The sequence below is a fragment of the Myotis brandtii genome, unplaced genomic scaffold, assembly GCF_000412655.1.
Source record: "Myotis brandtii unplaced genomic scaffold, ASM41265v1 scaffold923, whole genome shotgun sequence".
Classification (NCBI taxonomy): Eukaryota; Metazoa; Chordata; class Mammalia; order Chiroptera; family Vespertilionidae; genus Myotis; species Myotis brandtii.
Window position 1 is genome coordinate 442,976 of NW_005371804.1, and position 25,517 is coordinate 468,492.

General features: G+C 49.5%; 1 protein-coding gene across 2 annotated transcripts in view; it reads right to left on the reverse strand.

Moving 5' to 3' along the window:
* DSCAM (Down syndrome cell adhesion molecule) overlaps positions 1–25,517 on the reverse strand; it is a 474,915-nt gene that overhangs the window by 73,495 nt on the left and 375,903 nt on the right. For both annotated transcript variants that reach the window (XM_014532929.1, XM_014532930.1), the window contains 4 exons: positions 18,436–18,676; positions 16,708–16,854; positions 9,512–9,667; positions 4,770–4,903 (listed from right to left, as the gene is read on the reverse strand). In XM_014532929.1, the coding sequence (XP_014388415.1) occupies positions 4,770–4,903; positions 9,512–9,667; positions 16,708–16,854; positions 18,436–18,676 (678 nt within the window). The remainder of the gene's footprint in view (positions 1–4,769; positions 4,904–9,511; positions 9,668–16,707; positions 16,855–18,435; positions 18,677–25,517) is intronic.

A 25,517-nucleotide genomic window follows, 5' to 3' on the forward strand; every position in this document is an offset into this window, starting at 1 on the left:
GAGTGGTTAGGGGAGATCAGGCAGGCAGAGGGGTTAGGGGCAACAATGAGGCAAGGTGAGTGGTTAGGGGCAATGAGGCAGGCAGGCAGAGCGTTTAGGTGCGATCAGGCAGGCAGGCAGGTGAGCAGTTAGGAGCCAGCAGTCCCGGCTTGTGAGAGGGCTGTCCAACTGCTGGTTTAGGCTGGGATTGGGCCTAAACTGGCAATCAGACATCCCCCGAGAGGTCCCAGATTGCTAGAGGGTGCAGGCCGGGCTAAGGTACACCTCCCTCCCCTGCGTGAATTTCGTGCACCAGGCCTCTAGTACAAAATAATATTGAATGTAAGCTGTAATTGAAAAAATAAGATGTTGTAGAGAGAGAACTCTCATGATCCAATGTCACGTTGAGGGTGCTATTTCCTGTGGTCATAAAACCCTCTATCAGGTAAAATTCGGCCCCTCCTACAAGCCAGGGCTGTACATATGTCTCAGGAAACCACCTCTGACCCTATTGCTTATGCTCTTGTGCTGTGCATATACCACTGCTGTGTGCTTTGCCACATCACACAGAATGGTGACAATCTCTGGTACCCCCCTTAGAAATAGGAATTCAAGAAAAACACTCCATCCTGATCATCGCAGTCCCATGGTTGTGATTAGAGCGGTCTCCAAGCATTCTGGTTTTCTTGTCTTCTGGGGACACATTAGGGTTGAACCTCCTGGTTCCCATGTGGTTGGTGAGGTCCTGTGATGAATTCTAGCCAGTGATTTTAAAAAACCTTTTAAAATTTAATTTTTTAAAAAGAGAGAGAGGTCCAGAGAGGGAGAGAGAGAAACATCTATTTAAGAGTGGAACATGGATCAGCTGCCTCCTGCATGCTCCCTGCCAGGGATAGAGCCTGAAACCTGGGCATGTGCCCTGACCAGGACTCAAACTGGCAAACGTTCAGTGCACAGGATATTTTTTTTTCACAGACTGTTTTTATGTAGGGAGAGGGTTAGAGAGAAAATCAACTTAGCTACTGTCTACCCAGGAGCCAATAAGGTTAGCTCACTTCTTCGGATGTCTATTACTTGTCACACTGTGTGAACTGGTTGTTCGAACTCTTACATGTTCAAATTAATAGCCATGGTCCAAAATGTGTGTGGATGAGTCCCTGATTTTCTGTTCAGATCTCTGATCGGGAAGGTTGATGTCTCATTGCATTTGCCCGCCCCTCACGGTGAGATCCATGTTTACCCAGTTCTACTGCTAGACAACCAGTCTCTGCAAGAATGTACAATCCCTCGTCTGGCCACACACACAGTTTCAAATTCTAATATCTTTTACTACGCTGCACTGAGACAACACCACAGAACAAATGCATGACTAGAAAATGCATTTTCCACGTGAGAGAGAAGAGCCTGTGTCTTGTAACAAAGTCCTTTTACAATGAAGGGAAGTGAATTGGGGCCCTTGAGAAAAAATTCACATCCACAAGGAGGTCGGCTGCGGGATGCTTATAAAGAAGATGAAATGACAGGGCACGTTGTGTCCTGAGTTACCCTCCCATGTGCTACATTCAACCAGGAAATCATTCCAAAGAGAAAGCATCTCAGAGAGAGGAGCAGGGAAAATACACAGCGCTAGCTAGGACTGCCCTCTGGTGGTCATCCTGACACATAGGCAGACGTGGAAAAACCTCCAGAAATCTGATAGATGCAGTTTTCTGACTTATAATTAATTTACAGAAACTAAAGATGAGGGAGAGGTGGATCATTTCTAGGGATTTATAATTCCTTGTTAATTCCATTACCCCCCCCCCCCAATCATAGATGGTCTTTTCACATGTTCACCACTGAAGGGAAGTGTATTAGTTCTCCCTGATCTTTACTTATAACAGTATTTTTAATTTAAAAGTAGGCTTTGTATGGGAGCTCTGCACCTCCCACTCAATTTTGCTGTCAACTAAAACTGCTCTAAAAATAAAGTCTACCAGAAAGATAGGCTCCGTGCTCTAAAATGACATTGGAAGTAGGTGATCAGCAAGGTGCCTCCCGAGGGAGTAAAACCGGCCTGGGTTCACGTCACCCCACGGAGGCTGCCCAGAGACCACAGGCACCTGGGCGATCACATCCCTCGAGCTGCAGGGGTTCTTAATGTGGTCAAAAGACGGCGCAGCAGCACGCTGCTGGCGGTGGTGAGATGTCAGGGAGGTGAGGCATTCAGTTTTATTGCCCCCCTGTCTGGTGGACTTGACCTCATTACTGCTGCACTTTGGAAAGGTTTTGCCCAGGAGGTACTGGAGGGTCAAATTCCAGGGTTCTGTGCATGGAGAGAAGTGGAAATAATTTCTATTCCACTCCGCAGACTGTTTGATCATGATTTCAGGATAGTACCTCTTCCTTTTTTTTTAATTTTTAATTTTTTTGTTAATCCTCACCTGAGGATATTTTTCCTTTTTTTAGAGAGAGTGGAAGGGAGGGGGAGAGATAGAGAGGGAGAAACATCAATGTGAGAGAGCCACATTAATTGGTTGCCTCTGGCATGGCTAGGACCAGGGCCAGGATGGAGCCTGCATCTGAAGTACATGCCCTGGACCAGAATTGAACCCAGGACCCTCCAGTCTGCGGGCCAATGCTCTATCCACTGAGCCAAACAGACTAGGGCAACTCTTCCTTTTTTAGTGACTGGCATTCGTAGTCTGGTAGGATGTGGACCAATATGCCCACAGCGCCCAGGAAGGGGCTTGGTCGTCTCGCTCATCTAAGCCTCAGTCACTCAGGACTCATTTCAAATAAGCCAGGTGGAAGTTTCTAGTTTAAAGACCAGATTGGGACGACAGAGACAGAGGGAGGCGGATGCTGGTGTTCTCTGGGCCCTGCTAGCTTCTTCCCAGGGTGTTGGAGTCAAGATAGCAAGTGCGAGTCCTACAGCCAACAGACAATGGGATGAATGAATGCAATTAAAGGAGCATTTCACATTCTCACGGAGTATGGGTGTTCTCACTTAGCAAGCACTTTGTCTCTGGTGAAATGGTGACAATAACTTCGTCTCTTTTGGGGCTAAGGAGAGGGGTCTCCATGAATCGCCTCTCAGCACTTCATCTTGGTGTCTACACTGATCTGCACCTCTGGGCTTTGCTGGGAGGGCTCATCCCTGAGAATTCACAGCATGTTTGAAACCAAATAAGGAACCTCCAAGAAAGTTCTGGAACCAACTCTGCCCATATTACATTTACATCCACCTTGACTGCTGCCACTGTTGACATATAAACAAACGGCAGAACATACAACTCGGTATTTACAGCAGAGCCAGACCTCAGGGAGCTGCCACGCTCACCCTGTCTCCCACCGTTGGTCATGGCCACTGTCTCCAGGGCCACCAGGCCTTGGGGGCCCCTACAGACTGGGGAAAACATATCACTTTAATTAGAGGATCAATAGATAAATTAGTTCAGGAATGCTATTCAGTGTTGAAAAGAAAGGATGTCTGACACATGCTTCATGTGGATGAATCTGGAACATGTTATGTTGAATGAAGTAAGCCAGTCACAAAAGGACACATGCTGTGTGACTGCACTTATTCAAAGTCCCTAGAATAGTCACATCTATAGGCAGGAACTAGACTGGTGGATGCCGGGCATTTGCGGGAGGGGGATGGGGAGTTAGTTTGTTTACGAAGTAAGCCAGTCACAAAAGGACACATGCTGTGATTGCACTTATTCGAGGTCCCTAGAATAGTCACATCTATAGGCGGGAACTAGACTGGTGGATGCCAGGCATTTGCGGGAGGGGGATGGGGAGTTAGTTTGTTTAATGGGGACAGAGTTTCAGTTGTGGAAGACGGAAAGTTCTAGAGATGGATGAGGGTGATGGTTGCAGCATGTGAATGCGCTTCATGCCACTGAACCATCACTTAAAATAGTAAAGATGGTAAAATTTGATGTTACAATATTTACCAGAATGAAACTAAAATTAATTTATGTCTACCCCACAAATACCCATGGAATGGTTACGCATGTCAAATCCATGCAGGGAGCAGGGACATAGAAAGATGGATTAGACAGGGTGCCTACCTCAAAAAATGTCATAAAAACTTCCATGAAAACATCATGAGTGTTGATGAACCATTTCTCTTTTCTTTTCTCTAAAATTTGCCTTTTATATCTGGTTTAAGAAACACTTGGACTCTATAGGGTTTCTTCAATGGTAATAACATGAGCGATAATAAATACTACACTTGGAACTCTTCCCTACTCCAATTTTTCATTCCTTTGCAATGAGCTAAGCTGACTGTTGTAACTGGGAGGGTCCTAGAGCCTCATTGCAGTCCCTCTAGGCCCACAGGGTTTGCCTGCTGGCTTCTTAGTGGGGGAGGAATGGGGCAGGGGAGGAAGTCAGGGTAAGAGGAGGCCTACAGGAGGGAGGGAGGGAAGGGACAGGAGAAAAGGCAGGAAGTGCGTTTAACAACCAGTCCAACAGCAAAATCAATAGGTGTTGTCCACTGACTCTCAACTAAGGCACAATTAAGGCCTCTGGGTTTTGATTTTGATAAGCCGGCTGGCAGCTCTGGGGGAAGTCACCAAATAAACAATAATTCCAGACCATTGTGCCCCTTACAATGGTTCAGACGTGTATTTTCAAAGGAGGCTTAAAGGAGGATGTTGCTTTGTGTGTGGAGACAACAGGAAAAATAAACCCACCGGGAAGACCCAAGTAGGCGGGGGACAACGGGATGGACCTGTCCCCAAGGAGCCCTCGCAGCTGTGGCGGAGACGCATAAGGCACTTGGCTATTTACCAACTTACTGTGGGGTAGGGGTGCGAGCAGAACACGGTGTACTTCCGGATGATGCCGTTCAACTTGAGCGGGGGCAGCCAGGACACAAAGACCATGGAGGCCGAGGCTGCCGCTGCCTTGACACCCGCGGGAGGACCTGGAACTGGACACAAGAGCACGCGTTCAGTCACGGAAATGGGGCCCCCACCTGCGCCCAGGCCCACCTGCCTGGCAGGACCCCGCCGGCCAGCGGGGCCACCACTCTCCCCTCTCAGCTTTCCAAGGAGCTGAACTGTGTCCCCTCAAAATCCGAGGGGTGCGGCTCTAGCCCCATGACGTCAAAAGGGACCTCACTGGGAGATGGGGTCTTCAAAGGGGCGATCGAGTTAAAATGCAGTCCTTAGGGCGACCCTGATCCAAGGTGGCCGGTGTCCTTATTAGAAAAAGGCAAATGTGGACACAGACATGCGCAGAGGGACGATGTGAAGACACAAGGAGGAGCTGGCAGGAGCCAGGCCCAGAGCCTGTTCTCCCTAGGGCCTCAGGGGGAACCAGCCCTGCCCACACCTTGACTTTGAACTTCTGGCCACCAGAACGAGACAGTGCATCTCTGTGGTTGAAGCCCCCAGGCGGTGACAGTTGGTTACAGCAGCCGTGGAGCTGAGGAAGGTTCTCTCCTTGAGCCCCCCTACGCCCTGACCTTGGGCATGACCTCTAAGAGCTCCGTTTTAGCAAGAATGCTGCTAAGTCAGACAGTGGGCGGCAGTCTGTCTAGGCCAGTGGTTCTCAACCTTCTGGCCCTTTAAATACAGTTCCTCATGTTGTGACCCAACCATAAAATTATTTTCGTTGCTACTTCATAACTGTAATGTTGCTACTGTTATGAATCGTCATGTAAATATCTGATATGCAGGATGGTCTTAGGCGACCCCTGTGAAAGGGTGGTTCGACCGCCAAAGGGGTCGCAACCCACAGGTTGAGAACCGCTGGTCTAGGAGCTATTTTCTTAAGACATTCCTTGTTGTCAGATGACAGTTCGGTAAAGTGCTTTTTCTTACAAAGGCGTAGGCAAGCGTTGGCATTTTTGGTGAGTCGTGCCCGTTGTTGAGTGAATGTCTGACCGGGATCTGATGGGTGGAAGGGAAGAGGCAGCGGCGGGAAACCATTCTTCCTTGTTCTCCCAGTCGCCTGGCCCTCCCTCCTGCGCTGCTGATGTGATCGCTCCCAATCCCATTGCAGGACACCTCCACTCCGATCACAGGCACCTTAGACCTGCCAGGTCCCCCGCAGGGCTCACCACCTCCTCTCCCGAGCCTGACCTCCTTCTGGCCCCCACTCAGGGAATGACAGAGCTACCTCCTGTCTGCAGAAGCCAGAACCTAGAATTCCCTTCCTACCACCCTCCGTCCCCCTCAGCAATGTGCAGGTGGGGGTCCTTCAGACCTCCTCTGGGCGTGCCTGGTCGGTGGGTGGGCTCCTCCTGGCTTGGTGCTGTTTTAGCCCCTGGAAGTGGCCTCTTCTCCCACCCCAGGACCTTGTTACATGATCATCTAGGGTTTAGCGTTCTTTCTGTCTGGTCTTGGAGCCTATAAGGGTACCCTGCCGTGTAGGGGCCATGGGACAGGCAATGGCAGGCGGCCTCTGGGAGCTCAGATGATCACAGCCCTAAAACCATAAGGCCGATCCTGCCGACAACCAGTGAGCTTGTTGGGGGGCGGGGAGGGGGGGACCTGTCTTAGGTGAGAACACAGCCCCTGGGCAGAGGACCCGGCTAACCCAGAGCCACACCCTGACCCATGGAAATGGGTGGTGTGTGTTTTAAGGAGCTAAGTTTGTGGTAAGTTGTTATAGAACATAGAACATGCATAGACAGTTAAGGCCTCTATTAAGGTATCAACGTCAGCCATCAAAGTTGTGGTTCTGAAAAACTATCGCCTTGGTCTGAAGTCTGACGGGAGTCTGAGTGAGTGCCGTACCTACACTTCCTTCAGCCTTGCGTTTGCCACGATCACTGTTCTGGTCTTGGTGACCAGGCCCAGGCAGGGGCACGTGCTTTACTGAGGAAGAGCTTCATAAATATTGAATATTATTATTTTACTGGAATTTTATCTACATTGTTACATAATTTAATTGAAGCTGACAATGCATTCCAAACTTCAAAACTATAAGACCCCATAGCAGAGTAATAAACAGGATCTATATTCTTAATTTTCTGAAGCATAATTAGCTTTTATTTCTTCTTTCGATCAGACTCAAAATTGCATGCAGTTCTAGAAACTGCCCACATGTCTATTTGCATTAGATACGGAGCCTAGAAGGGCGCCTGGCACAATTCTTCACTATTTCTAAGCCAGTGAGCTTTTCATGTGAACCTGGGAGATCATGTCATTATTGCACTAGTTTTTCTCTCCTTCCACCTAATCTCTGCTCTGCTTCCTCTTTAAAGCTGCTGATGGTTTACCCCGAGGAAACACTGACATTCAGTTCTGCATCACTGCTTGTCCCATGCACCAGCGCGCACGGCCCCCAACCCTGGGGGAACGGGTATACCCGAGGCAGGGCCCTCCACAATCAATCCCATCTCCATACACCGCCAGCACCGGACGCGAAAGCAGAGAATTCCTGATGGACAAACTAGACTTTGGGTCTCAAGGTCAAGTTTTGAGACAGAGCTCCATGATTTATAAAACTGGAGGATTAATTAAAAATTGATCCGAAATGACCACCAGTCAATGAGGAGTTAGGAGAGCCCTCCCTTCTTATTGGATTTTGGTACATTCTTCTGAAAATTGCAGGTGTCAAGATTCCTGTTGCTGATCCACTTGCTCTTTAAATAATAATTCCAGTGACATTCGTGTTATTGCTTAGCAATGCAAAAGAGTGCTCCGCCCCTGCTCTGAAGGAGCTGAGATCAAATAATCAAATATCTAGTGTCAAGGACCATCCCACCATGTGTCAAACTAGGTGTTTGCATACATCACTCCACTTTTTATATTCCATTCTGTCTGATCGTTATGGAAATTTCGTACATGCAGACAGTCAGAGAAGGTTAGATAAGGTGCCCAGAGTCCCACGGGCAGCATCTAGACATGGCTCTCCATCTGTTACCTTTTATTAAAAATTAAACGAGAGCTGTCTTCACTCTTTGTAGATCTCTCTCTTAATGTGTGACTTCCTCGTGGCGGTGCATTTTGACCTGAGATTTCTCTAAATAATCCGATTCCTTTGAGCAGAACCGGCTGAACCTGCACATTCCTGGGAAGGAATACTCATGTGTTCTAGAAAAGTGAAAGCTACTAAGGCTTAACTTGAGTGTGGGCCCCATGGTACAGGAAGGCTAGAGAGACAGTGAGAATAATGCGTGAGGTGGAGGGATGGGTCTGCTGAGTTCAGAGCCGAGTGAGGTGGAAGACAGCAGGCTGTGGATGTCAGGGACATGTTGTGAGGAGACAGAAATGCTGAAGAGAAGAGTCCGCCCAGGCCTCGGTGCATGAGTCCTTGGCTTTGATGCCACAGGATGGATATGGGCTGGAGCTAGAGCATGTTAGATGTTCTACGTGGTGAACAGGTTGCACAGACACCAAACCTGCCAGTACATGGCAGGTCCTGGACGATGGGTGATGGTGCTCCCACCCCACCCCATGCAACCTGGGGAACAAGAGTCCTGGAGAGAAGACAAACAAATCCCAGAGCCAAACTAGCACAGGACTCAGGCATCCTGAGCTCATCTCGACCCTTTCTCTGGTATAACTCTGGGCTCTGATTTGGATGGTTCCACATGGGGATCAATTTGACATCAGTTGCTCCTTCCTTTGTGAAGGTGGAGACTACTCTTCTCATGATTCCTAGAATACTTATTAGAACTTGAACCGTTCTCCAAACTGGCTTGAATCAGGCCCCGCAGGGTTTCCCTTAGGATAATACAAAGAACTGTTTGTCATGTAGTGTTTGTAGCTTTGGGAAACAGTCACATAACCAAGTCCAAATGAGGTGAAACGGCAAGAACTAATGGTCTGAAACAAAATGCACGGTGATTTAAAGTTTTACTAAGCCATCATGAATTCTTGCAAGAAATTTTAAAAAATCAGCATGAAGCTCTCAAATGAAGGGCTTATTCTAAAGTGATTCTGAAGCTGGCACAGAATAATAGGTCTTAGACCTTGACGTAACTTCCCAGTGGAAGGATGGCAAGGATCAGAGCTTATACCTAATGGCTGAAGAGACCCTAAAATTATTCTAATGGCACACAAAACGGGTACAGCAAGCCTTACCACTCTGGGAATAAAAGGCACTTTTGCTTAAAATAATACTTGGCCAAAAAGAAATTATAGGGGAAGAGAGAGACAATGGATAAATCAACAAAGACAATAGGAAGCAGATGGCCTGAATCCTGTTGGCGGATTTTGGGAGGGCAGCCACAGGCGGGGCTGCGGAGTTAAGGTGCGCCCCGTGACCCCGCTTTCCCAACAACAGCTCAGGCCGGGAGCGCTGCCACTTGGCAGGAGCCTCCTATGTCTCCTGGCCTTTCAGACAGAACTGAGCTTCCTGGCTGGTGTGGCTCAGTGGTCGAGTGTCGACCTATGAACCAGGAGGTCAGGGTTCGATTCTCAGTCGGGGCACATGCTCAGGTTGCAGGCTCCATCCCCAGTGGGGGGCATGGAGGAGGCAGCCGATCAAGGATTCTCTCTCTCCCTCTCTGCAATCAATAAAAATATATATTAAACAAACAAACAATAAAAACTGAGCAGTCCACCCACACCGCCCGTCTCACCATCCTCCTTGGTGCGGGTGAAGATCTGCTCGCTCCTGACGCCGTCGCCGGCGCGGGTGAAGGCCAGCACCTGGATGCTGTAGTTGGTGTATTTTTCCAGCCCGTCCAGCTCCAGCGCAGGCTGCGTGGTGGTGACGTTCTTGATCTCGCCCAGCTCTGGAGGACAAGAAAACACGATCTGTTACCGTGGTGTGGGCACGCGCCTTCCCGGCGCGGTGCATGATGTCTAGTGCCAGCCACGTGCCTCCGTGTGTCCCACCCTGACGTCACCCAAAGGGACAGTGCACAGTCTTTTCATGTGGAAAGCTCACTCGGACCACACTGCCAGGGACATCGGTCTGAAAAGCAGCAGTTCACCCAGGTTAAGTGTTAACACCCAGGCCAGCCCCACGTGGCCTCTCCCACGTGGCCTCTCCCACGATGTCCTCAGGCAGTGGCTCTCATGCACAGCTCCTCACTGACCCACGAAGCCGAGGGCCACATCGCTCCTCCGTGGAAAGTCCTCGGGCAGCGGCTCTCACACACGGCCCCTCACCGACCCACGAAGCCGAGGGCCACATCGCTCCTCCGTGGATACAGTTCCGACTGCTCGTTAAGAAGCTTCTGTGCAATAACCAGGCACGTGACAGATGGTCACTGGGCTTGTCATGCTCGTCACCTCGAAAGGTGCATGAATGTCTAACCACTAAGCAGTACACCTGAGACTCAGGTAACACTGTATGTCAACTGCAATTACATTTTTTAAAAAACCGCACATATTTAATGTGTACATTTCAGTGAGTTCGGACATACGTGTCCGCAGTCATACCATCACAGCAACCAAGCATCATCTCAAAATACAAAGCTCTGCAAGTTTTTGTTTTTAAAACCTACTCTGAGTCAAAACACATGTATCTTTTGTTGCTGTTGTTGTATTGTTAATACTCACCTGAGGATATTTTCCCATGGATTTATAGAGAGAATGGAAGAGAAGAGGAGGGACAGCAAGAAACATCCACATTGATTGGTTGCCTCCCACATGTGCCCCTCCTGGAGCAGGGTCTGCAATTGAGGTATGTGGCCTTGACCGGAATCGGACCCAGGACCCTTCAGTCCACTCTATCCACTGAGCCAAACCGGCTAAGGCCAAATACATGTATCTTGAAGCACCTAAGTTCTTCCCTATCTCTGAGCTGAGAGGAGGTGGCCCAGCCAACTCCTGTCACCTGGAGCGAACCCTCCAGCATCCCTGCAGAAGTGACACGCTGATGTCTCAGAAGGTAGGCCTCAGCTAAAAACGCTTCCTTTTCTGGAGTGGGATCAGCTAATAATATTCAAAGGTGGGACGTTATGCTCTCTGCTCGCAGGCATATGATACGTGGCAATTTGAGAAAACTTTCAGTGATGTGTTAATACCTCCAGGGGGGTTCAGGTTTTGAAATGAGCCACCTACAGAGGAGCCAGCGCAGTAGAGAGAGGCCCGAGCACGACTCACCCCCGGGGAAAGTGGCCATTCGTGGAAGGTTTGGGACCGCCTGCCACCTGTGTGCCCTCACTAAGAGAATGGCGCGAGGCGGAGGTCCAGGGGGTTCCTTCTTGGGTGGCTGGCTAGAATGAAGGCCACTGTGCATCCATGTAGAAAGCGATAAGGCTGCCCATTTGTGTCTCCTGCTCTTTCTTGCCTCAGTACAGATAACCTAGGTGCCAGCACTCTTCTAGGTACACGTGCTAACTCAACCATCACATGAATTCTATTATTCCTACATTTTATGGGAGAAAAACTGCGGCAGAGAGGGGATCAATACCTTGCCTAAGGTCACGGAGCCTAGCGCAGCGGCCGGGAGCATGGGCTGTGGAACCACAGTGCCTGGCCTAACGCCACAGTCCACAATCCCAGCCACTCGGCCATGACCACTCTGTGGGACTGTCACACCAGCCGGATTAAATGGGCTTTCGGCCTGGTTTTCTCTTCCCGATCCTTGCCTTTCTTTTCTCCATCCTTCTAGAAGAGTGTACAGCAGTTCAGAGGTGAATGACCTCCTATTTGTAGTTATGATGACTGTGGAATATGCTTTTTACTTTTTGCTTTTGATCATCACCAAAAGGAAGAGTTGACGGGGGCACAGGAGAAATGCTGAATGTAAAATAGTGCGTGGGGGAGGCCGAGGCTTGTCACGCACACGTCGGGAGCCCTGTGTGGGGTGAGGGTGGGAAGGGGAGTGCAGAAATGGGCACATGAGGGGAGCTGGGGCACAGACACAGCCTTGGACCCGAACATGAGCTAAAGGCCTGTCGGCACCTGGAACAGACAGTGGATGAGTTCTGCGGGCAGTACGCTTTGCTGGGGGAACAAAGCAGGGCAAGAAAGGCAGCCCCCCGCCAGACACCTTTACCCCAGTGTTTTCTGGGGAGGCCACAGGGATGCAGATTTTGAGGGGCCAGAGTTTGGAAGCCTCAACAGATGCTTGTGGAAAGGAGAAAACTGTTTGCTCATGGGAGTGGCATTCTGCATTCAGATAGCCAACAACTGTTCGACCCACCAGGGTTAAAGACTCTCCCCTCTGAAGGCAGGGTCCGTCCTGGGGGACCACCAGGTCTCTTCCTGTCATATTATTCATTCATGATGTCCATTTTCCTGAACATGTTTAATGTGGGTCAGTTGGATTAGGATAAAGAACCCAAACGTTAATGAAAAAAAGTGTTAAGTATAGATCTCATAAGATCTTTTCCAGATTTAGAGACTTCTACGTTGTGCCAAAGATTACATACATGTGCACCCACCTGTACATACACACATGCACATACATGCTCATATATGCGTGCACACACACACACACACACACACACACACACTCAGGGGAAATACACCTAAGGGGGTGGAGGGGTTACACCGGGCCCTGCCAGGAGCTAGTTATGAGAATGTGACTAAATCATCCGACCTCCTGGGGCCTCTGTGGTTTGTTTGCTCTTCTCTTTGAAGGGGCCTGGGGGTCTCCACCCACAGAGAAAGTGGGCTCTGACCTTGGGGGTGGGAGAAGGCTGTGGCCGGGGAGGGCTTTTCCTGAGAAAGCGTGAGGAGGAGGGAGTGGTGCGAGGGAGAAGGCCAGTGGGCGCCTGGTCTTTTTATATTTATTTATTTATCCTCACCTGAGGATGTTTCCATTGATTTTTAGAGAGAGTGGCAGAGAGAGGGAAAGACAGAGAGAAAGATCGAGGTAAGAGAAGCCATCGATTGGTTGCCTCCTGCACACCCCCTGATCAGGGCCAGGGACGGGGAGGAGCCTGCAACTAAGGTATGTGCCCTTGACCAGAATTGAACCCGGGATCCTTTGGTCTGCAGGCCGAGGCTCTATCTACTAAGCCAAACTGGCTAGGGCACACCTGGTCTTTCTAAAGAGCAGCAATTACACCAAGAATCACATCTGCTCATGAATTACTATGCTAATTAGAATTCATATTTGCATGTTTATTCATATTGGGGTTCGTATTGTTTCAAACTCATTTATCAAGAACAGGAATATGACTGCAGTCAAAGCCCCAGTTCAAAATCATCCCCAGGTGATTCTGCCTGCCAGACCCACTCTGCGCACCCCTCCCTCCCGTGGGAAGCGTGTTCCCCCCGCAGCAGATGTGGAGGAAATAGGAGGGAAATCATGAAAAAGCAATGCCAAGCAGCAGGCGTCACTTCCCATTTTCAAAGCTCTGCTTCCTTTTTTGTGGCTTAACCACGGATTCCTGTCATCCACCTCTCCCAGCTCCACAGGGTCATTTAAAAGCAGATATATGGGAAGGAGAGAATAGTGTTCAGTTTGTTATCAGAGTAAAATGATAGGAAAGGAATATACACAATATATTCAGAAGTCACACTACTTTTACTAAAAATGATTTTTAAAATTGTATTTTAAAACAAGAGTTGTATGTCTTGATTTATACCCCCCCTCATTCTCAGTGTTTTAAGGCAGAAAACCAGTAGGGGTGGGAGTAACTGCTCTGGAGGCGCCCACCACCACGGCCAGCGCCCCAGGGGTGTCTGCATGTTACTTCCAGTTAGAATCCACTGTTTTTGTCCTGAAGACAAAAGGGATGAGAAGTAGCTCAGATTCCGATGGAAGTGGTGACTTTTCAGAATGTGCAGTTTCCTAGCAATCTTAGAGGAATTGCTTCTGTCAGGTCTCAGAGTTACTTAACTTTCTGATTATGATAAAGTACTCAGACAGTTCACAGGCATATTGTGATTTAACCTATGCTATCAAAGATATACTAACCAATTTTATTTTATCTGATCACATTAGCAGTAGCAAACTGCTGTCTTACACAGATTTTTGAAAACCTTTGGGCAATTGCTAATCACAGTGGTGGTAACAACCTCAGCCTCTCCAGGCCTGTCTGAGTGTGTGTGTGAGTGTGAGTGTGACTGTGAGTGTGAGTGAGAGTATGTGAGAGTATGTGTGACTGAGTGTATGAGAGTGTGTGCACATGTGTGAGCGTATGAGAGTGTGTGCACATATGTGAGTGTGAGTGAGTATGAGTGTGCACATGTGTGACTGAGTGTATGAGAGTGTATGCACATGTGAGTGTGTGAGCTCATGTGAGTGTGTATGTGTGAATGTGAGTGTGTGAGTGAGTGTGTGAGTGAGTGTGTGTGTGTGTGTGTGTGCGCGCACGACATGTCCTCAAGGATCAGTGGGTATAGATCTCTACTCAGTCACTACATGTTCTGCGTCCGTGGAAAGCTCAGGACCACGGCCTGAGGAGTTTGTGCAAAAGTGCCCAGGAATTCCATGGAATTACCTGCTAATTCACGAATGTCACCTCCCGTAGGTGGCAGGTGAGGCGTGAGTGCTGGTGAGCAGGTTTCTGTTCTGAGGGTCTCTCTCTCATCTTCTGAAAGGTAAGTGGAGGGCTTCTACCCTGGACATGAAGCACATCACTTGGATCTTCATACGGTGACTAAACGCATTTGGGGGACACTATGCATTCCCAAGCTTTATTTATTAAGTTTATGTGTTTGAATATCCAGGATTTTCAACCTTTAAGAGCGCAAAGTTGACGGAACCATTTAAACCACATCGTCCATCATGGGACTTAGATACTAATGGGCAGTGTTGGCGAATGAGTGACGTGTGGAAACGCATTTGGGGGACACTATGCATTCCCAAGCTTATTTATTAAGTTTATGTGTTTGAATATCCAGGTTTTTCAACCTTTAAGAGCGTAAAGTTGACGGAACCATTTAAACCGCATCGTCCATCATGGGACTTGGATACTAATGGGCAGTGTTGGCGAATGAGTGACGTGTGAAAATCTGAATGGAGAGTCACCACTGGATTCTGGAAATGTTTCCAAGAAGAAGAAAACTGGAGTAATTTTAGTGTCACTCTGTCTTTAGGGGAGTGTTAGGGGTTCAGTTTTATCTTGTTCAAGACGAGGAGTAGGAACCAGACCAGGTCTATGCAATGATACCCTATAGCTTTACCGCAATACAATAGACACTTCGGCACATTTTTGTTGTTTTTAACTTTACATCTGTGGGATTTACAGAAGCCTGTTTGGGAGGAGAGATGAAGCTGTGGGAGAATCATGTACTTGAATCTGCCTGGGGACTGGCTGTGCACTGGGGGCTGGTGGGGCTACATTTGGGAGATCCTCCCTCACTCCTCGGTCTGGAACATCCCCGGCGGGTGCTGCATCCTCAGTGTGGAGACGAGTCCAGCACCGAGTAGATGCTCAGTGACCCCGTCCACTGCAGGACGAGCGGGTGACTCTACAGAATGCCTCCCAGTGCCTGGAGCTGAGCAGGGGCTACGCTGGACATGGAGCGGAACAGAGTCCAATCCTCAGCCCAGAGAAGCAAGACTGGCCACAGACAGAACTAGCTGAGGCGTGGACACTGCTAGTGACTGAGCAAATCGCCATCATTCTGCTAATGTCTTCTTCCTCCCTTCTGGGATCAATAGGAGAGCCCCCTGGGGCCCGTTCACCTGCTTGGCAGAGCAGGCCCAGGTCCTGAGCAGGAGTGGGGTGTATCTGGGGGCTCAGCTGTGTTTGCTCAAACTCAGGTGAGTGTGCACCAGGAGGCCACACCCACTCCGAGGGGCTGAAAGACACCTCAGGTCAGAAAGGAGGCAGGGCCCAAGGGCAGGGGTGCAGGAGGAGGCAGGACCCAGGGGCAGGGGTGTAGGAGGAGGTGGGGCCTAGGGGCAGAGGTATAGGAGGAGGTGGGGCCTAGGGGCAGAGGTATAGGAGGAGGTGGGGCCTAGGGGCAGAGGTATAGGAGGAGGTGGGGCCTAGGGGCAGAGGTGTAGGAGGAGGTGGGGCCCAGGGGCAGGGGTGTAGGAGGAGGTGGGGCCCAGGGGCAGGGGTGCAGGAGGAGGCTGGGGAAGGACAGCAGGGGAGGATGGGGGTGTGTGTCTCCAAAATCTTGGCTCCCAAGCAGTGAGCAGACCTAGGAGGCCTTTCCTGTTAGGGCCACAATGCAGGTGGCCACCTGTCATGCTCACAGAGGGGGGATCAGCCTGGCTCAGCGACACCCACCATCCGAGAGCAAAGTCGCCCACATGTATTTGACCTAAGAAACATCTGGCCCCAATCTTGCTACCACCTGAGCAGGTACTTTGCCCAAATAGGAGACTTTTTGTACTAAAACTTGAAAGGAAAAAACAAATATAAAGAAACAAGAATGAGGAACGAGAAGCAGGGAGAAACAGGAAGAGGAGGACACAGACATGGATATGATGGCTCCTCAGGGGGCGAGGGCATCCCCCTCAAGGCACCCTCCATTCTTCTGGGAGGCCAGCTACAGCTACGGGAACTTAGGAAGTTTCCCTGCTGAGTTCTGCTGGAGAATCAGAGGCCAACCTACTAGCATCTACATCACGTAGAAGCTTCTAAATACAGACCAAGCTTTTGGTGCTGCCTGCAGAGGTTTGACACAGGTACTTATAATTAGGAAAACACACCTAGGCCTAGATTTCCCAAGCGTCACCCCCACTTACACCTCCAGTTGCTTTTTGGGGGGATGCGATGCCTTAAAGAGCTGCACACACCTGTTAACATGCTGGCTGAGAGATAGGAACAGAAGGACATGGGGAAAAGAGGAAACTGTTCAATGATAAAGACACACCCACCATGTCCTGAACCCACACTGGGACCCGGGCCTGCAAATTCCATTGCATATCTTTTGGGGCAAACGCAAGGCCGCCGTTTCATCCTCTTACCTCCGTCCATGAGGTTGGCCCAGTAAATGACTCTGAAGCCCTGGAGGATTCCGTTCAGAGCTTCCTTGGAAAGTGTGGACCAGGATATTGATATGCTTTCCGGTGATGTTGCTATGGCTTGGACATTTTCAGGGGGGTAACTGGGCACTGCAATGAAATAATTAGCGTCTGTAATAACGGTGGGTGGTTTTATTAGCAGAGCAATACCAGTACTGAATAAGCAACATTAGTTTCACGTAGCAATGCGCAAGCCAAAGAAAACAATTGCACTCAATTCCCGGAATGAAGGAAAACTGAGCACCATTCCCCCTGTGCAGATATTATGGGTGACTCAGTAGACTATCATGAGTTCATGCATATGTCCTAATAGACTGCCACTGTCTCTCTTTCCAGATGAGCTACTTCACTCTAAGGAGGCCGTCCCCGGCTCGAGGAGCTGTGAACACGCCTGCTCTTACTGTGTCAGTGAAGGCCAGTGTTGTCTGGTGTACGTGCCACCACCCCTGTGAGTTACGGCCTTAAGTTGTATTTACTTTGTACAACACGTCCCCTCGCTTTGGTAATATCTGGGATGTAAACTGGAAATCTAGTGCCTGAAGAGTGTTAAAAAGCAGGCGTCATCGTAGCTCATTTACCGCCCCATCCGCCCCCAAAGCTCCCTTTCAATCCTAAAACATTCTGTCAGGGGAAGGAGAGAAACTGGACCACGATGCAGGTTAGGAAACTATTTGAAGTATTTTCCCACATGGAGCTTAGGCAAACCTTAAATGCTGCATGTAGGAGAGGGGATGAAATACTGACTGAGCCACACGCATCAAGGGAAAATGAGCCTCAAAGCATAAACCCAAGGGCAGACATGGCAAAGATTGTGCAGGCGGAGAGACAGCCCCAGTCTTTAAGTCTCCAGTTACCGAAGACTTCTCTTTCTCTAAAAAATGGTCAGCAATTCTCAATGGACGTCATCAATTTCTTCAAAAGAGGAAATTGTGCATTGATAAAGCAACATCTCAAACCTATGACCAAGGGGGTAACTGCACAACAAATATTGCAATGCGTGCTTGTTGCCTTCCTACCTGCTACTCATTCCTGCAGCTAACCCCACATCTCATCTCTGCACCCACAATGGCCTGCCTCCGGACACCAGGGTGCTCTGTCTTTTCAAGCACTCCCACCAATCCTAGCTTTTAGGTTTCCTTCACTGTCCTGAAAAGCGAGAATGAATTCTTATGGTCACTAGGGGGCGCACCAGCACTGTGAGATTTGCTCCAAAGTCCACTCATGTGTGTTCCCTGATCTTAAGATGCTTGAAAATAGAAAGCAATCATAAAAAAGAAAGAAAGAAAGAAAATCCTCCTGAACATTGATTTGGGAGGAATTCTTAGAAAACCGGATTTCTGCATCCTGGTCAGACTTTTGCAGTCAGAGGGAGAGCGTGGTGTCCCTGGGGAAAAGCCCAATTCTTGTTTGCAAATGAAGGAGAAAGATGCTGGAGAGGAAATGGATTTTGGCTTTTCAACCCAGACATGTCAAGGGCGGGACCCAATCAATGCAGGGCTGGAGTGAATAAGGGCAAGCTCCCCCATGGAGACCCCACCCACCCGCAGGCCAGCTGCCCCATCACTGCAAAGCCAGAGGGCGGGGGCCAGGCTGTGGGGAGCCAGCGCCCCAACCAGAACAAACCCTGGAGGAAGGAAAGCCAGGAGCCGCGGCCCTTCCCCTTGGACCTACCATCCTCGAGGGTGGTGGTGATGATTTCCTGAGAAGAAGGCCCCGTGCCGGCCCGGTTACACGCCTGCACCACCAGGCCGTACTGGGTGAACTTGTTGAGGTTGTCCAGGGTGTAGATCTCGCTGTCCCCGGTGGTGTCGATGCTGATGATGTTGAACTGGAAGTTGCCCCCAGTGCTGTACTCGCGGTAACCGATTTGGTAGCCTCGGATGATCCCATTTTGCAAATGTTTCTTGGGAGCCTGTGCAGGAAAGAAAAGAAGATGCTAAAGAAGACTCCACGGGAGGGAGAGCAGCACCCACCCGTTTGGTAGGGAAGCAAAAAGGAAATCGAATAACCACGGGAATGATAACAACAGGGTGTAGTCATGGGAACCGCGTCAGGAGAAGCCACCGCACGTAGAGGGCCTGCTCTCGGTTATGGCTCTTCCTTTTCCTGGATGAATGCAGCAGGCGGTCCTGACCGCAGCCCCGTGACACAGCGCCACTCCGCTCCCAGGGACACAGGAGGCCACACAGACATGAGGGACAGGGTGGGATCTGGCACCGGGCCTGTGCCCTCCACCCCTCCTCATGCTGCCGTGGCCGACTTCGCTAAGTGTTTTGGAAAGATGGCTTGTGTTTGGGGGGTCTCAGTGTACACCGGCATCACCAGGTCACCCGGCAAAGTCTACGGAGCTGGGCACTCGGCCAGATAGTTCCCGGCACTGGGGGACAGAATTTTTAAAAATATGTTTTTATTGATTTTAGAAAGAGAGGGAGAGGGAGAGAGAGAGAAACATTGATGTGAGAGAGAAACAGTGATCGGTTGTCTCCTGTACCAGGGAACCTGTGCCCTGGGCATGTGCCCCAACCAGGAATCGAACCAGTGACCTTTCGGTGCACAGGACGATGCTCAACCAACTGCCACAGCGGCCAGGGCCAGAACTGTTTTAAAAAAATGGCTCCTTCCTTCATGGGGCTCACACTCTAAATGGAAATTCCAGAGTAAAGACGTTTCCAGGTTGGAAGCTGGATATGGAGGGGAGCCCACTGCTCACAGGGAGGCCCGTGCCACTATGGATCATTTACGGCGATTTAAACTGGGCAGGGAGAGGCCCGAGTTAGCTTTTCTCTGCTAATGGCGAAGGGTCTGCTCAAAGGCAGGGCAATTTTGGCTGACATGTTGGCCTTTTAAGAGAAACCAGATTCTTCTCAAATATGTTATAAGAACACCATCAAAGGGATGCTGTAAAGTAATAAAGGTTTTGTAGACTTTCAGGTAGTCAATAGACATGTGTGTATGTATGTAAGTGTGCATGTGTGCATTTGTGTTATGTATTTGTGTTTATATGTGGGAGTGCATGCATATGTGTGCATGGCTGTGCATGCATGTGTGTGTATGTGAGCACATGTGTGTGTGTGTATGACAGTACAAACCATGGATTTTGATCTCTCAGGGCTCTGAAATGCGTTCTCTGCCCTGAAAATGCTTAGCAATCCAGTTGGAGAGAGGAAACAAACACTTCAGGGACCATAGAGAAATCTGAAGTGTCCTAGTGTGCGGGAGTGGACGGTGAGGGCCAGCAGGCTTCCAGAAGTGGTGCGAGGAGAGTGGTCCGCAGCAGCCAGAAGAGGCGGACCCCAGGTGGGGATGGAAGGGGAGGAGAGGTAGGTGGAGCCTGCAGAAAGGGGTGGGGATAGGATAAAGCATGGGAGGTGCCTAAAGCACAGCCCTGGGCATGCAGACAGGAGAGCTGCCTGGGGGGGAGGGACTAGTCCTTGGCCAGCAGACACAGGTGCATGAGAAAGTCCACATGAGAAGGCAGAAGAAGGCGTGAGCAGCAGCGGCATGAATGAGCTCAGCAAATATTTATGGATTTGCCTAACAGGCCAACCTCCCACTGGGATCAGATGCCTCCAGCTGCCTTCAGGTGAGAGTCCAAGCTCCACAAAGAGCAGTAACATCACATTTCTCTTTAGAGTAAGTTTCCTCCTTTACCTGGATTCCCATTGCTTTCCTCAACCGCTCCGATTTCATGCATTAACACGATGTTAACAGGTATCAATGAGACCGTCATGTGAACCATGGCTGCTTCAGTCGAGGTGGCAACATTAGACCTGGACTAACTGTTGTTATAAGCAAATGTCTACGCCAAGCACGTCAACCTCAAAGGCTCACATGGACCAAATAAACGAGGCATGTGATCTGCGGGCTGCGAGTTTGACATGCTTGTGCAGTCCTGTTTTCACATGAGTAACTATGACTGCTCACTTTGCTTTGAAATCCCATATGAAGATTTTTAGATGTTGAGAATTTGATTACCTGGAATTTGTTTACCTAAACCACTTGAATCATTTAAATAATTATTACAATTAATTTTCCTGCAAAAGTAATCTAAAAGTCAAATTTAAAACAAAGATACTTCTATTTCACATGGTTTTTAAATATGAAATACAGTGACCCTGATATAAAGGCTATGTTTTTTAAAAATTAGGTTTACACCCATTAAGGATCCTAATTTTTCAGTGGAATCCCTGTGAAGTTATTTTTTTTAATTTATTTTTTTTTAATTTAAGATTTTTAAAGAAGAGGGGAAGGGAAAGGGAGAGAGAAAAATATCCATGAGAGAGAAACATCTACCGGCTGCCTCCTGCACTGGGGATGGAACCTGCAACCTGAGCACATGCCCTGACCCAGAATCCAACCCCAGCCACCCTTTGGTGCAGGGGAGGACACCAGACCAGCTGAGCCACACCGGCCCCGGCTCCCTGGGAGGCTTTAAGCCGCCCTCAGACACCAAGTCCGGATCCCAGCACGGGGCAATGAAGTCAGACCAAGACAAAAGCACGGGGAGTGGGGGGAAATGCCCACAAGAACACGTCTGCACAGTCACCAGTTTAGCAAAACCCTCTGCAAGTAGAGGGACTTGCTTGCCGACATTTAGCTCCTTGGTTTTGGGGGGATGAATCACACCTGTGATCTGTTCGCACAGGTTGGTGGAGAAATCTCGTCCCCCCTCCCTATGAGTAACCCCCCCCCCACACACACACACACACAAACCATTCTAACTAGCTTAACTATGATAGACAGCACAGGTGGTTTCGTTCTGCTTGGTTTCAATATTTTGTTAAAAATAAATAAATCTTGCCCGCCCAGCGTGGCTTAGTGGTTGAGTGTCGATTTGTGAACCAGGAGGTCACAGTTCAATTCCCGGTCAGGGCACATGCCCGGGTTGTGGGCTCCATCCCCTGTAGGGAGCATGCAGGAGGCAGCCGATCAATGCTTCTCTCTCATCATTGATGTTTCTCTCTCTCTCCCCCTTTCTCTCTGAAATAAAAAAAAATTAAAAATAAATAAATCTTTTCATTCTTCTTAGAACTAAATTTTGATCCTGCTAGTCCTAGAATGCCATACAGTTTTTGTTTTGTTGTGTTTTTTTTGCTTGTTAGATTCTTCTGAGCCAGTTTATTTGGACCCTGTCATCCATTTATTTTTCTTTCTAAAAATAAGGATTCCAGAGAGTTTGTTCACGTGTCCAGCCAGCTGGTGGGGAATGCATGTTTTCAATAAGGATCATTCCAGACAGACCTGCAGATTCACAGCATTAAAGGGAGACTTTGGAAAGTACATGAGTGGAAAAAAATAAACCAAAACCCTTCACTCTGCAGCCGGGAGTCAGCGGTCCGAGCCCCTCCAAGCGGGAGCCTGCTGGTCTTCCCAGGCCGCGGGGTACCCAGGGTCCTGTGTTGGCCCTCGCTCAGGGCCCTGGATGGACTGCAGTGCCAAGAGCAGGCCCTGCCTGCTCACTGCCACGTTCCACACTAAGAATTCAGTGTCGTTCCCTATTGAATGCTCCTCTTCCTTTCATTTACCTTCGGGTCCAGGAACGATCCCAGTTTCTTTCTTTTTGTCTCAGAATCTGCCACATGTGGCCCTCTGGGTCCCCTCCCCAGCCTGGCCTTTGTTTTCCTCCTGCCCTCTCTAAAGCAGTGGTTCTCAACCTTCTGGCCCTTTAAATACAGTTCCTCATGTTGTGACCCAACCATAAAATTATTTTCATTGCTATTTCATAACTGCAATGTTGCTACTGTTATGAGTCATAATGTAAATATCTGATCTGCAGGATGGTCTTAGGCGACCCCTGTGAAAGGGTAGTTCGACCGCCAAAGGGGTCTCGAACTGCTGCTCTAAAGCCTTCTTCCACCCTTCCCAGTGCCCTTTCTCCAGCCTCCTCACCCCTCCCGCTTCCTTTGAGAAAAGGTCTCTTCCCATCTCCATGACAACAGTAGCACCTGTGTCTTGCACGTCCATCCCCATCAGCCTGCAGCTGCCCCCGGCAGATTCTCTGCTCCTAAGAGAGCTGGTGCCAGCAGGGATGTGCAGATGTGCAGGGCACCCTCTCTGGGATGTGAGTGATTAGAACAGGCATGGCTTCTTCTGAGAGCCGCAGCCAGGCCAGCTCCTGCCTCCCCCTCCCCCGCCAGCCGCAGGGACTGCACTTTGCAGAAAGCCAGGGCACTGCGGGGGAGCGCAGAGCCTCCGCTGCAGAATTCCGCAGTCCAGGAGCACGCATTGCTCCTGCAGGCCGAGTGATTCCGCTGCAAAATGAATTGAAAAGTCCCTTTGGGTTCCTCCAAACTCAAGTGCAATGGACCCTGTCCCAGTTCCCTTTGATTACGGGGTGGGGGCTGCCTTCGCATCCCCCCCAGCCTTCCCTGCTCCTCAGTGTACACAGGCAGGAACCAGGCCTGGTCTGCATGAGGCCCCCTGTGTGTGTGTTGTGGGGGGGGCACTGCGGTGAGTCTGTGATTCAAGTACAACGTGGCATTTGCAGAGCTGAAGGTTTGTGGAAAAGGGATATGAGAGAGGTGACTTTTCCAAACAGGGGCAGAGGGTCCCCAGAGAAGGGGGCACATCACATGAGCCTGAAGGAAGACCAGCCATTGTGAAGACAGGGCGACAAAAGCAATCAGCATCTCCACTGCCCCCAGGAGCCAGAGGTGACCCAGGGGTGGAGAAGAACGCTCAGGGTGACCCTGCGGGGAGGGACTGGGGTGCTTGTCAGGGCGGGAGTGTAGAGGGAGCTCAAGAAACACTGGGGCCCACCCTGACCTTTGAGATCAGAAACACATGTGGGGGCAGGGGGCTGGTGACCTGCATTTTAACGAGCCCAACAGGGGATCCTGGTGCATGCTGGGGTCTGAGCACCTCGCTGTCACTGGGGAGTCATTAAGAGGCTGAGAATCGGCCTCACTTGGGATGGACGATTTAGCTAAAAAGCAATGACTCTGCATTCCCTGATTTTTCAGGTCACTGGTAACCCAATTACCTGGTCGCTCTCTGCAGAACAACAGGGAATGGATGCAAATAGGACTGGAGCCCTTCACAGCCCTGCAAGTCCCCCAGCAGCGAGGGGACTCACGGCACCTGGGGCTTGGCTGCAGAGGGGACAGGTGCCCTGCTGGACGGAGCAGAGCTGTGGCCCCACCAAGGACTCAGCACAGCCTCGCTAGGTGAATGGATCCCAGCTTTGGAGGGAGTGATGCCAGAGAGGGAAGTCTCACGTCATTGCCTCCAGGCCTGTTTTCATTTCTGTCTCTTCTTAGAGTTGCATTACACTACATACAACATTCACAACCCAGGTCTTATACAGTTAAGTATAGCCACGTGCCCCCACCCCCCTAACATTGCCATCCACCGAGGGCTAGGAGAGTGAGGGAGGTCTGAAATAAAGAGTGGGCACATGATCTGACAATGAGATGTGCTCAGGACAACGAAGATATTTCATTTAGGTTGGAGAAATGATGATGAGTGACAGGAGGCTTGAAGGACACACCATCTCCAGAGGCCAAGAACTTTGACTTGTCACCAATAGTCACCAAAATCTAGTCAGACTTGGCAGTGGAGGAGGAGGTGGCAGCCAAGGGTGTGTGTGGGCCGGGGACACAAATGTCGAATGTTAGAAACAGGTTCTTGGAATGTTCTGCAAAACGGGACTCTATTTACTCAATTTCTAAACTGTAGGGTGGCTCCCATTTCATTCATTCACTCGTTCGCTCATTCACCCATTCACCAACACACATTGTTGAGTAGCGACTCTTGCTGGGTCCCTCCTTTTGGTGAATGTTGCTGTCCTTTGCATATCATACCATCTGGTAGCCACATAGAGCATTTCTCTCCAGCCATAAGGGCTTATCCAGTGCCTGGCACCTGCCAATGACCACACAGAGGAACTCAGGGCACATATGCCAACCAGGGAGCATTAGAAAGTGGAGGACGCACCTGACCTGACACGTGCCCAAGTGCGGGTGGAACCAGAGTCTGTACAGACCCCTGGGGGTGACACCAGAGGTCCCCAAATCACACTTCCCTCCTCAGGATTCTCACTTCCATCACTTCTGAAAGTCGGTAGTAATATGCCTCCTGAATTATTCTGTTATTTACATAAAACAGGACTTATTTTCGAGTTTAGATTGTGACCAGCAGGGAAAACAAGACTGATGGTTTTCCTTCAAAAGGCAGCATTGTTCTCTTTCCTGTGTTTCTGTGATTACTGAAAGCACAAAGAACTTTTATTTTGTCTCAACTTAAAATTGACAAAAGAATGTCCTAATGGAGGAACCCATCACAAGCATTGAAAAAAGGTAAAATCAATTTTCAAAGTTTCTAATACCAAGAGGAGTTTGGTCTTTAAATAAAGGACAGAAGGGTTCCTTGACATGGAGTGGGTTGATCACTTCTTAGTGCGTTAGGGCAAGTGTATTGATATTAGTGACGTGGATCTGAGAGCAGATACTGTCTTTCTGTTCTGCTCAATGCTAGCATCAAGCAGAATGTGATGCAGGGAAATTGGACAGGCACATGGGAAAAATGAGACTAGACCACCAACTGACATCACACACAAGAATAAACTCAACGTGGATAAAAGACTTACATGTAAGCCACAAAACGATAAGAATACTAGAAGAAAACATAAGCAGTAAAACTTCAGACATCTCTTGTAGCAATATTTTTGCCGATATATCTCCCAGGGCCGTGGTCGGCAAACTGCGGCTCGTGAGCCACATGCGGCTCTTTGGCCCCTTGAGTGTGGCTCTTCC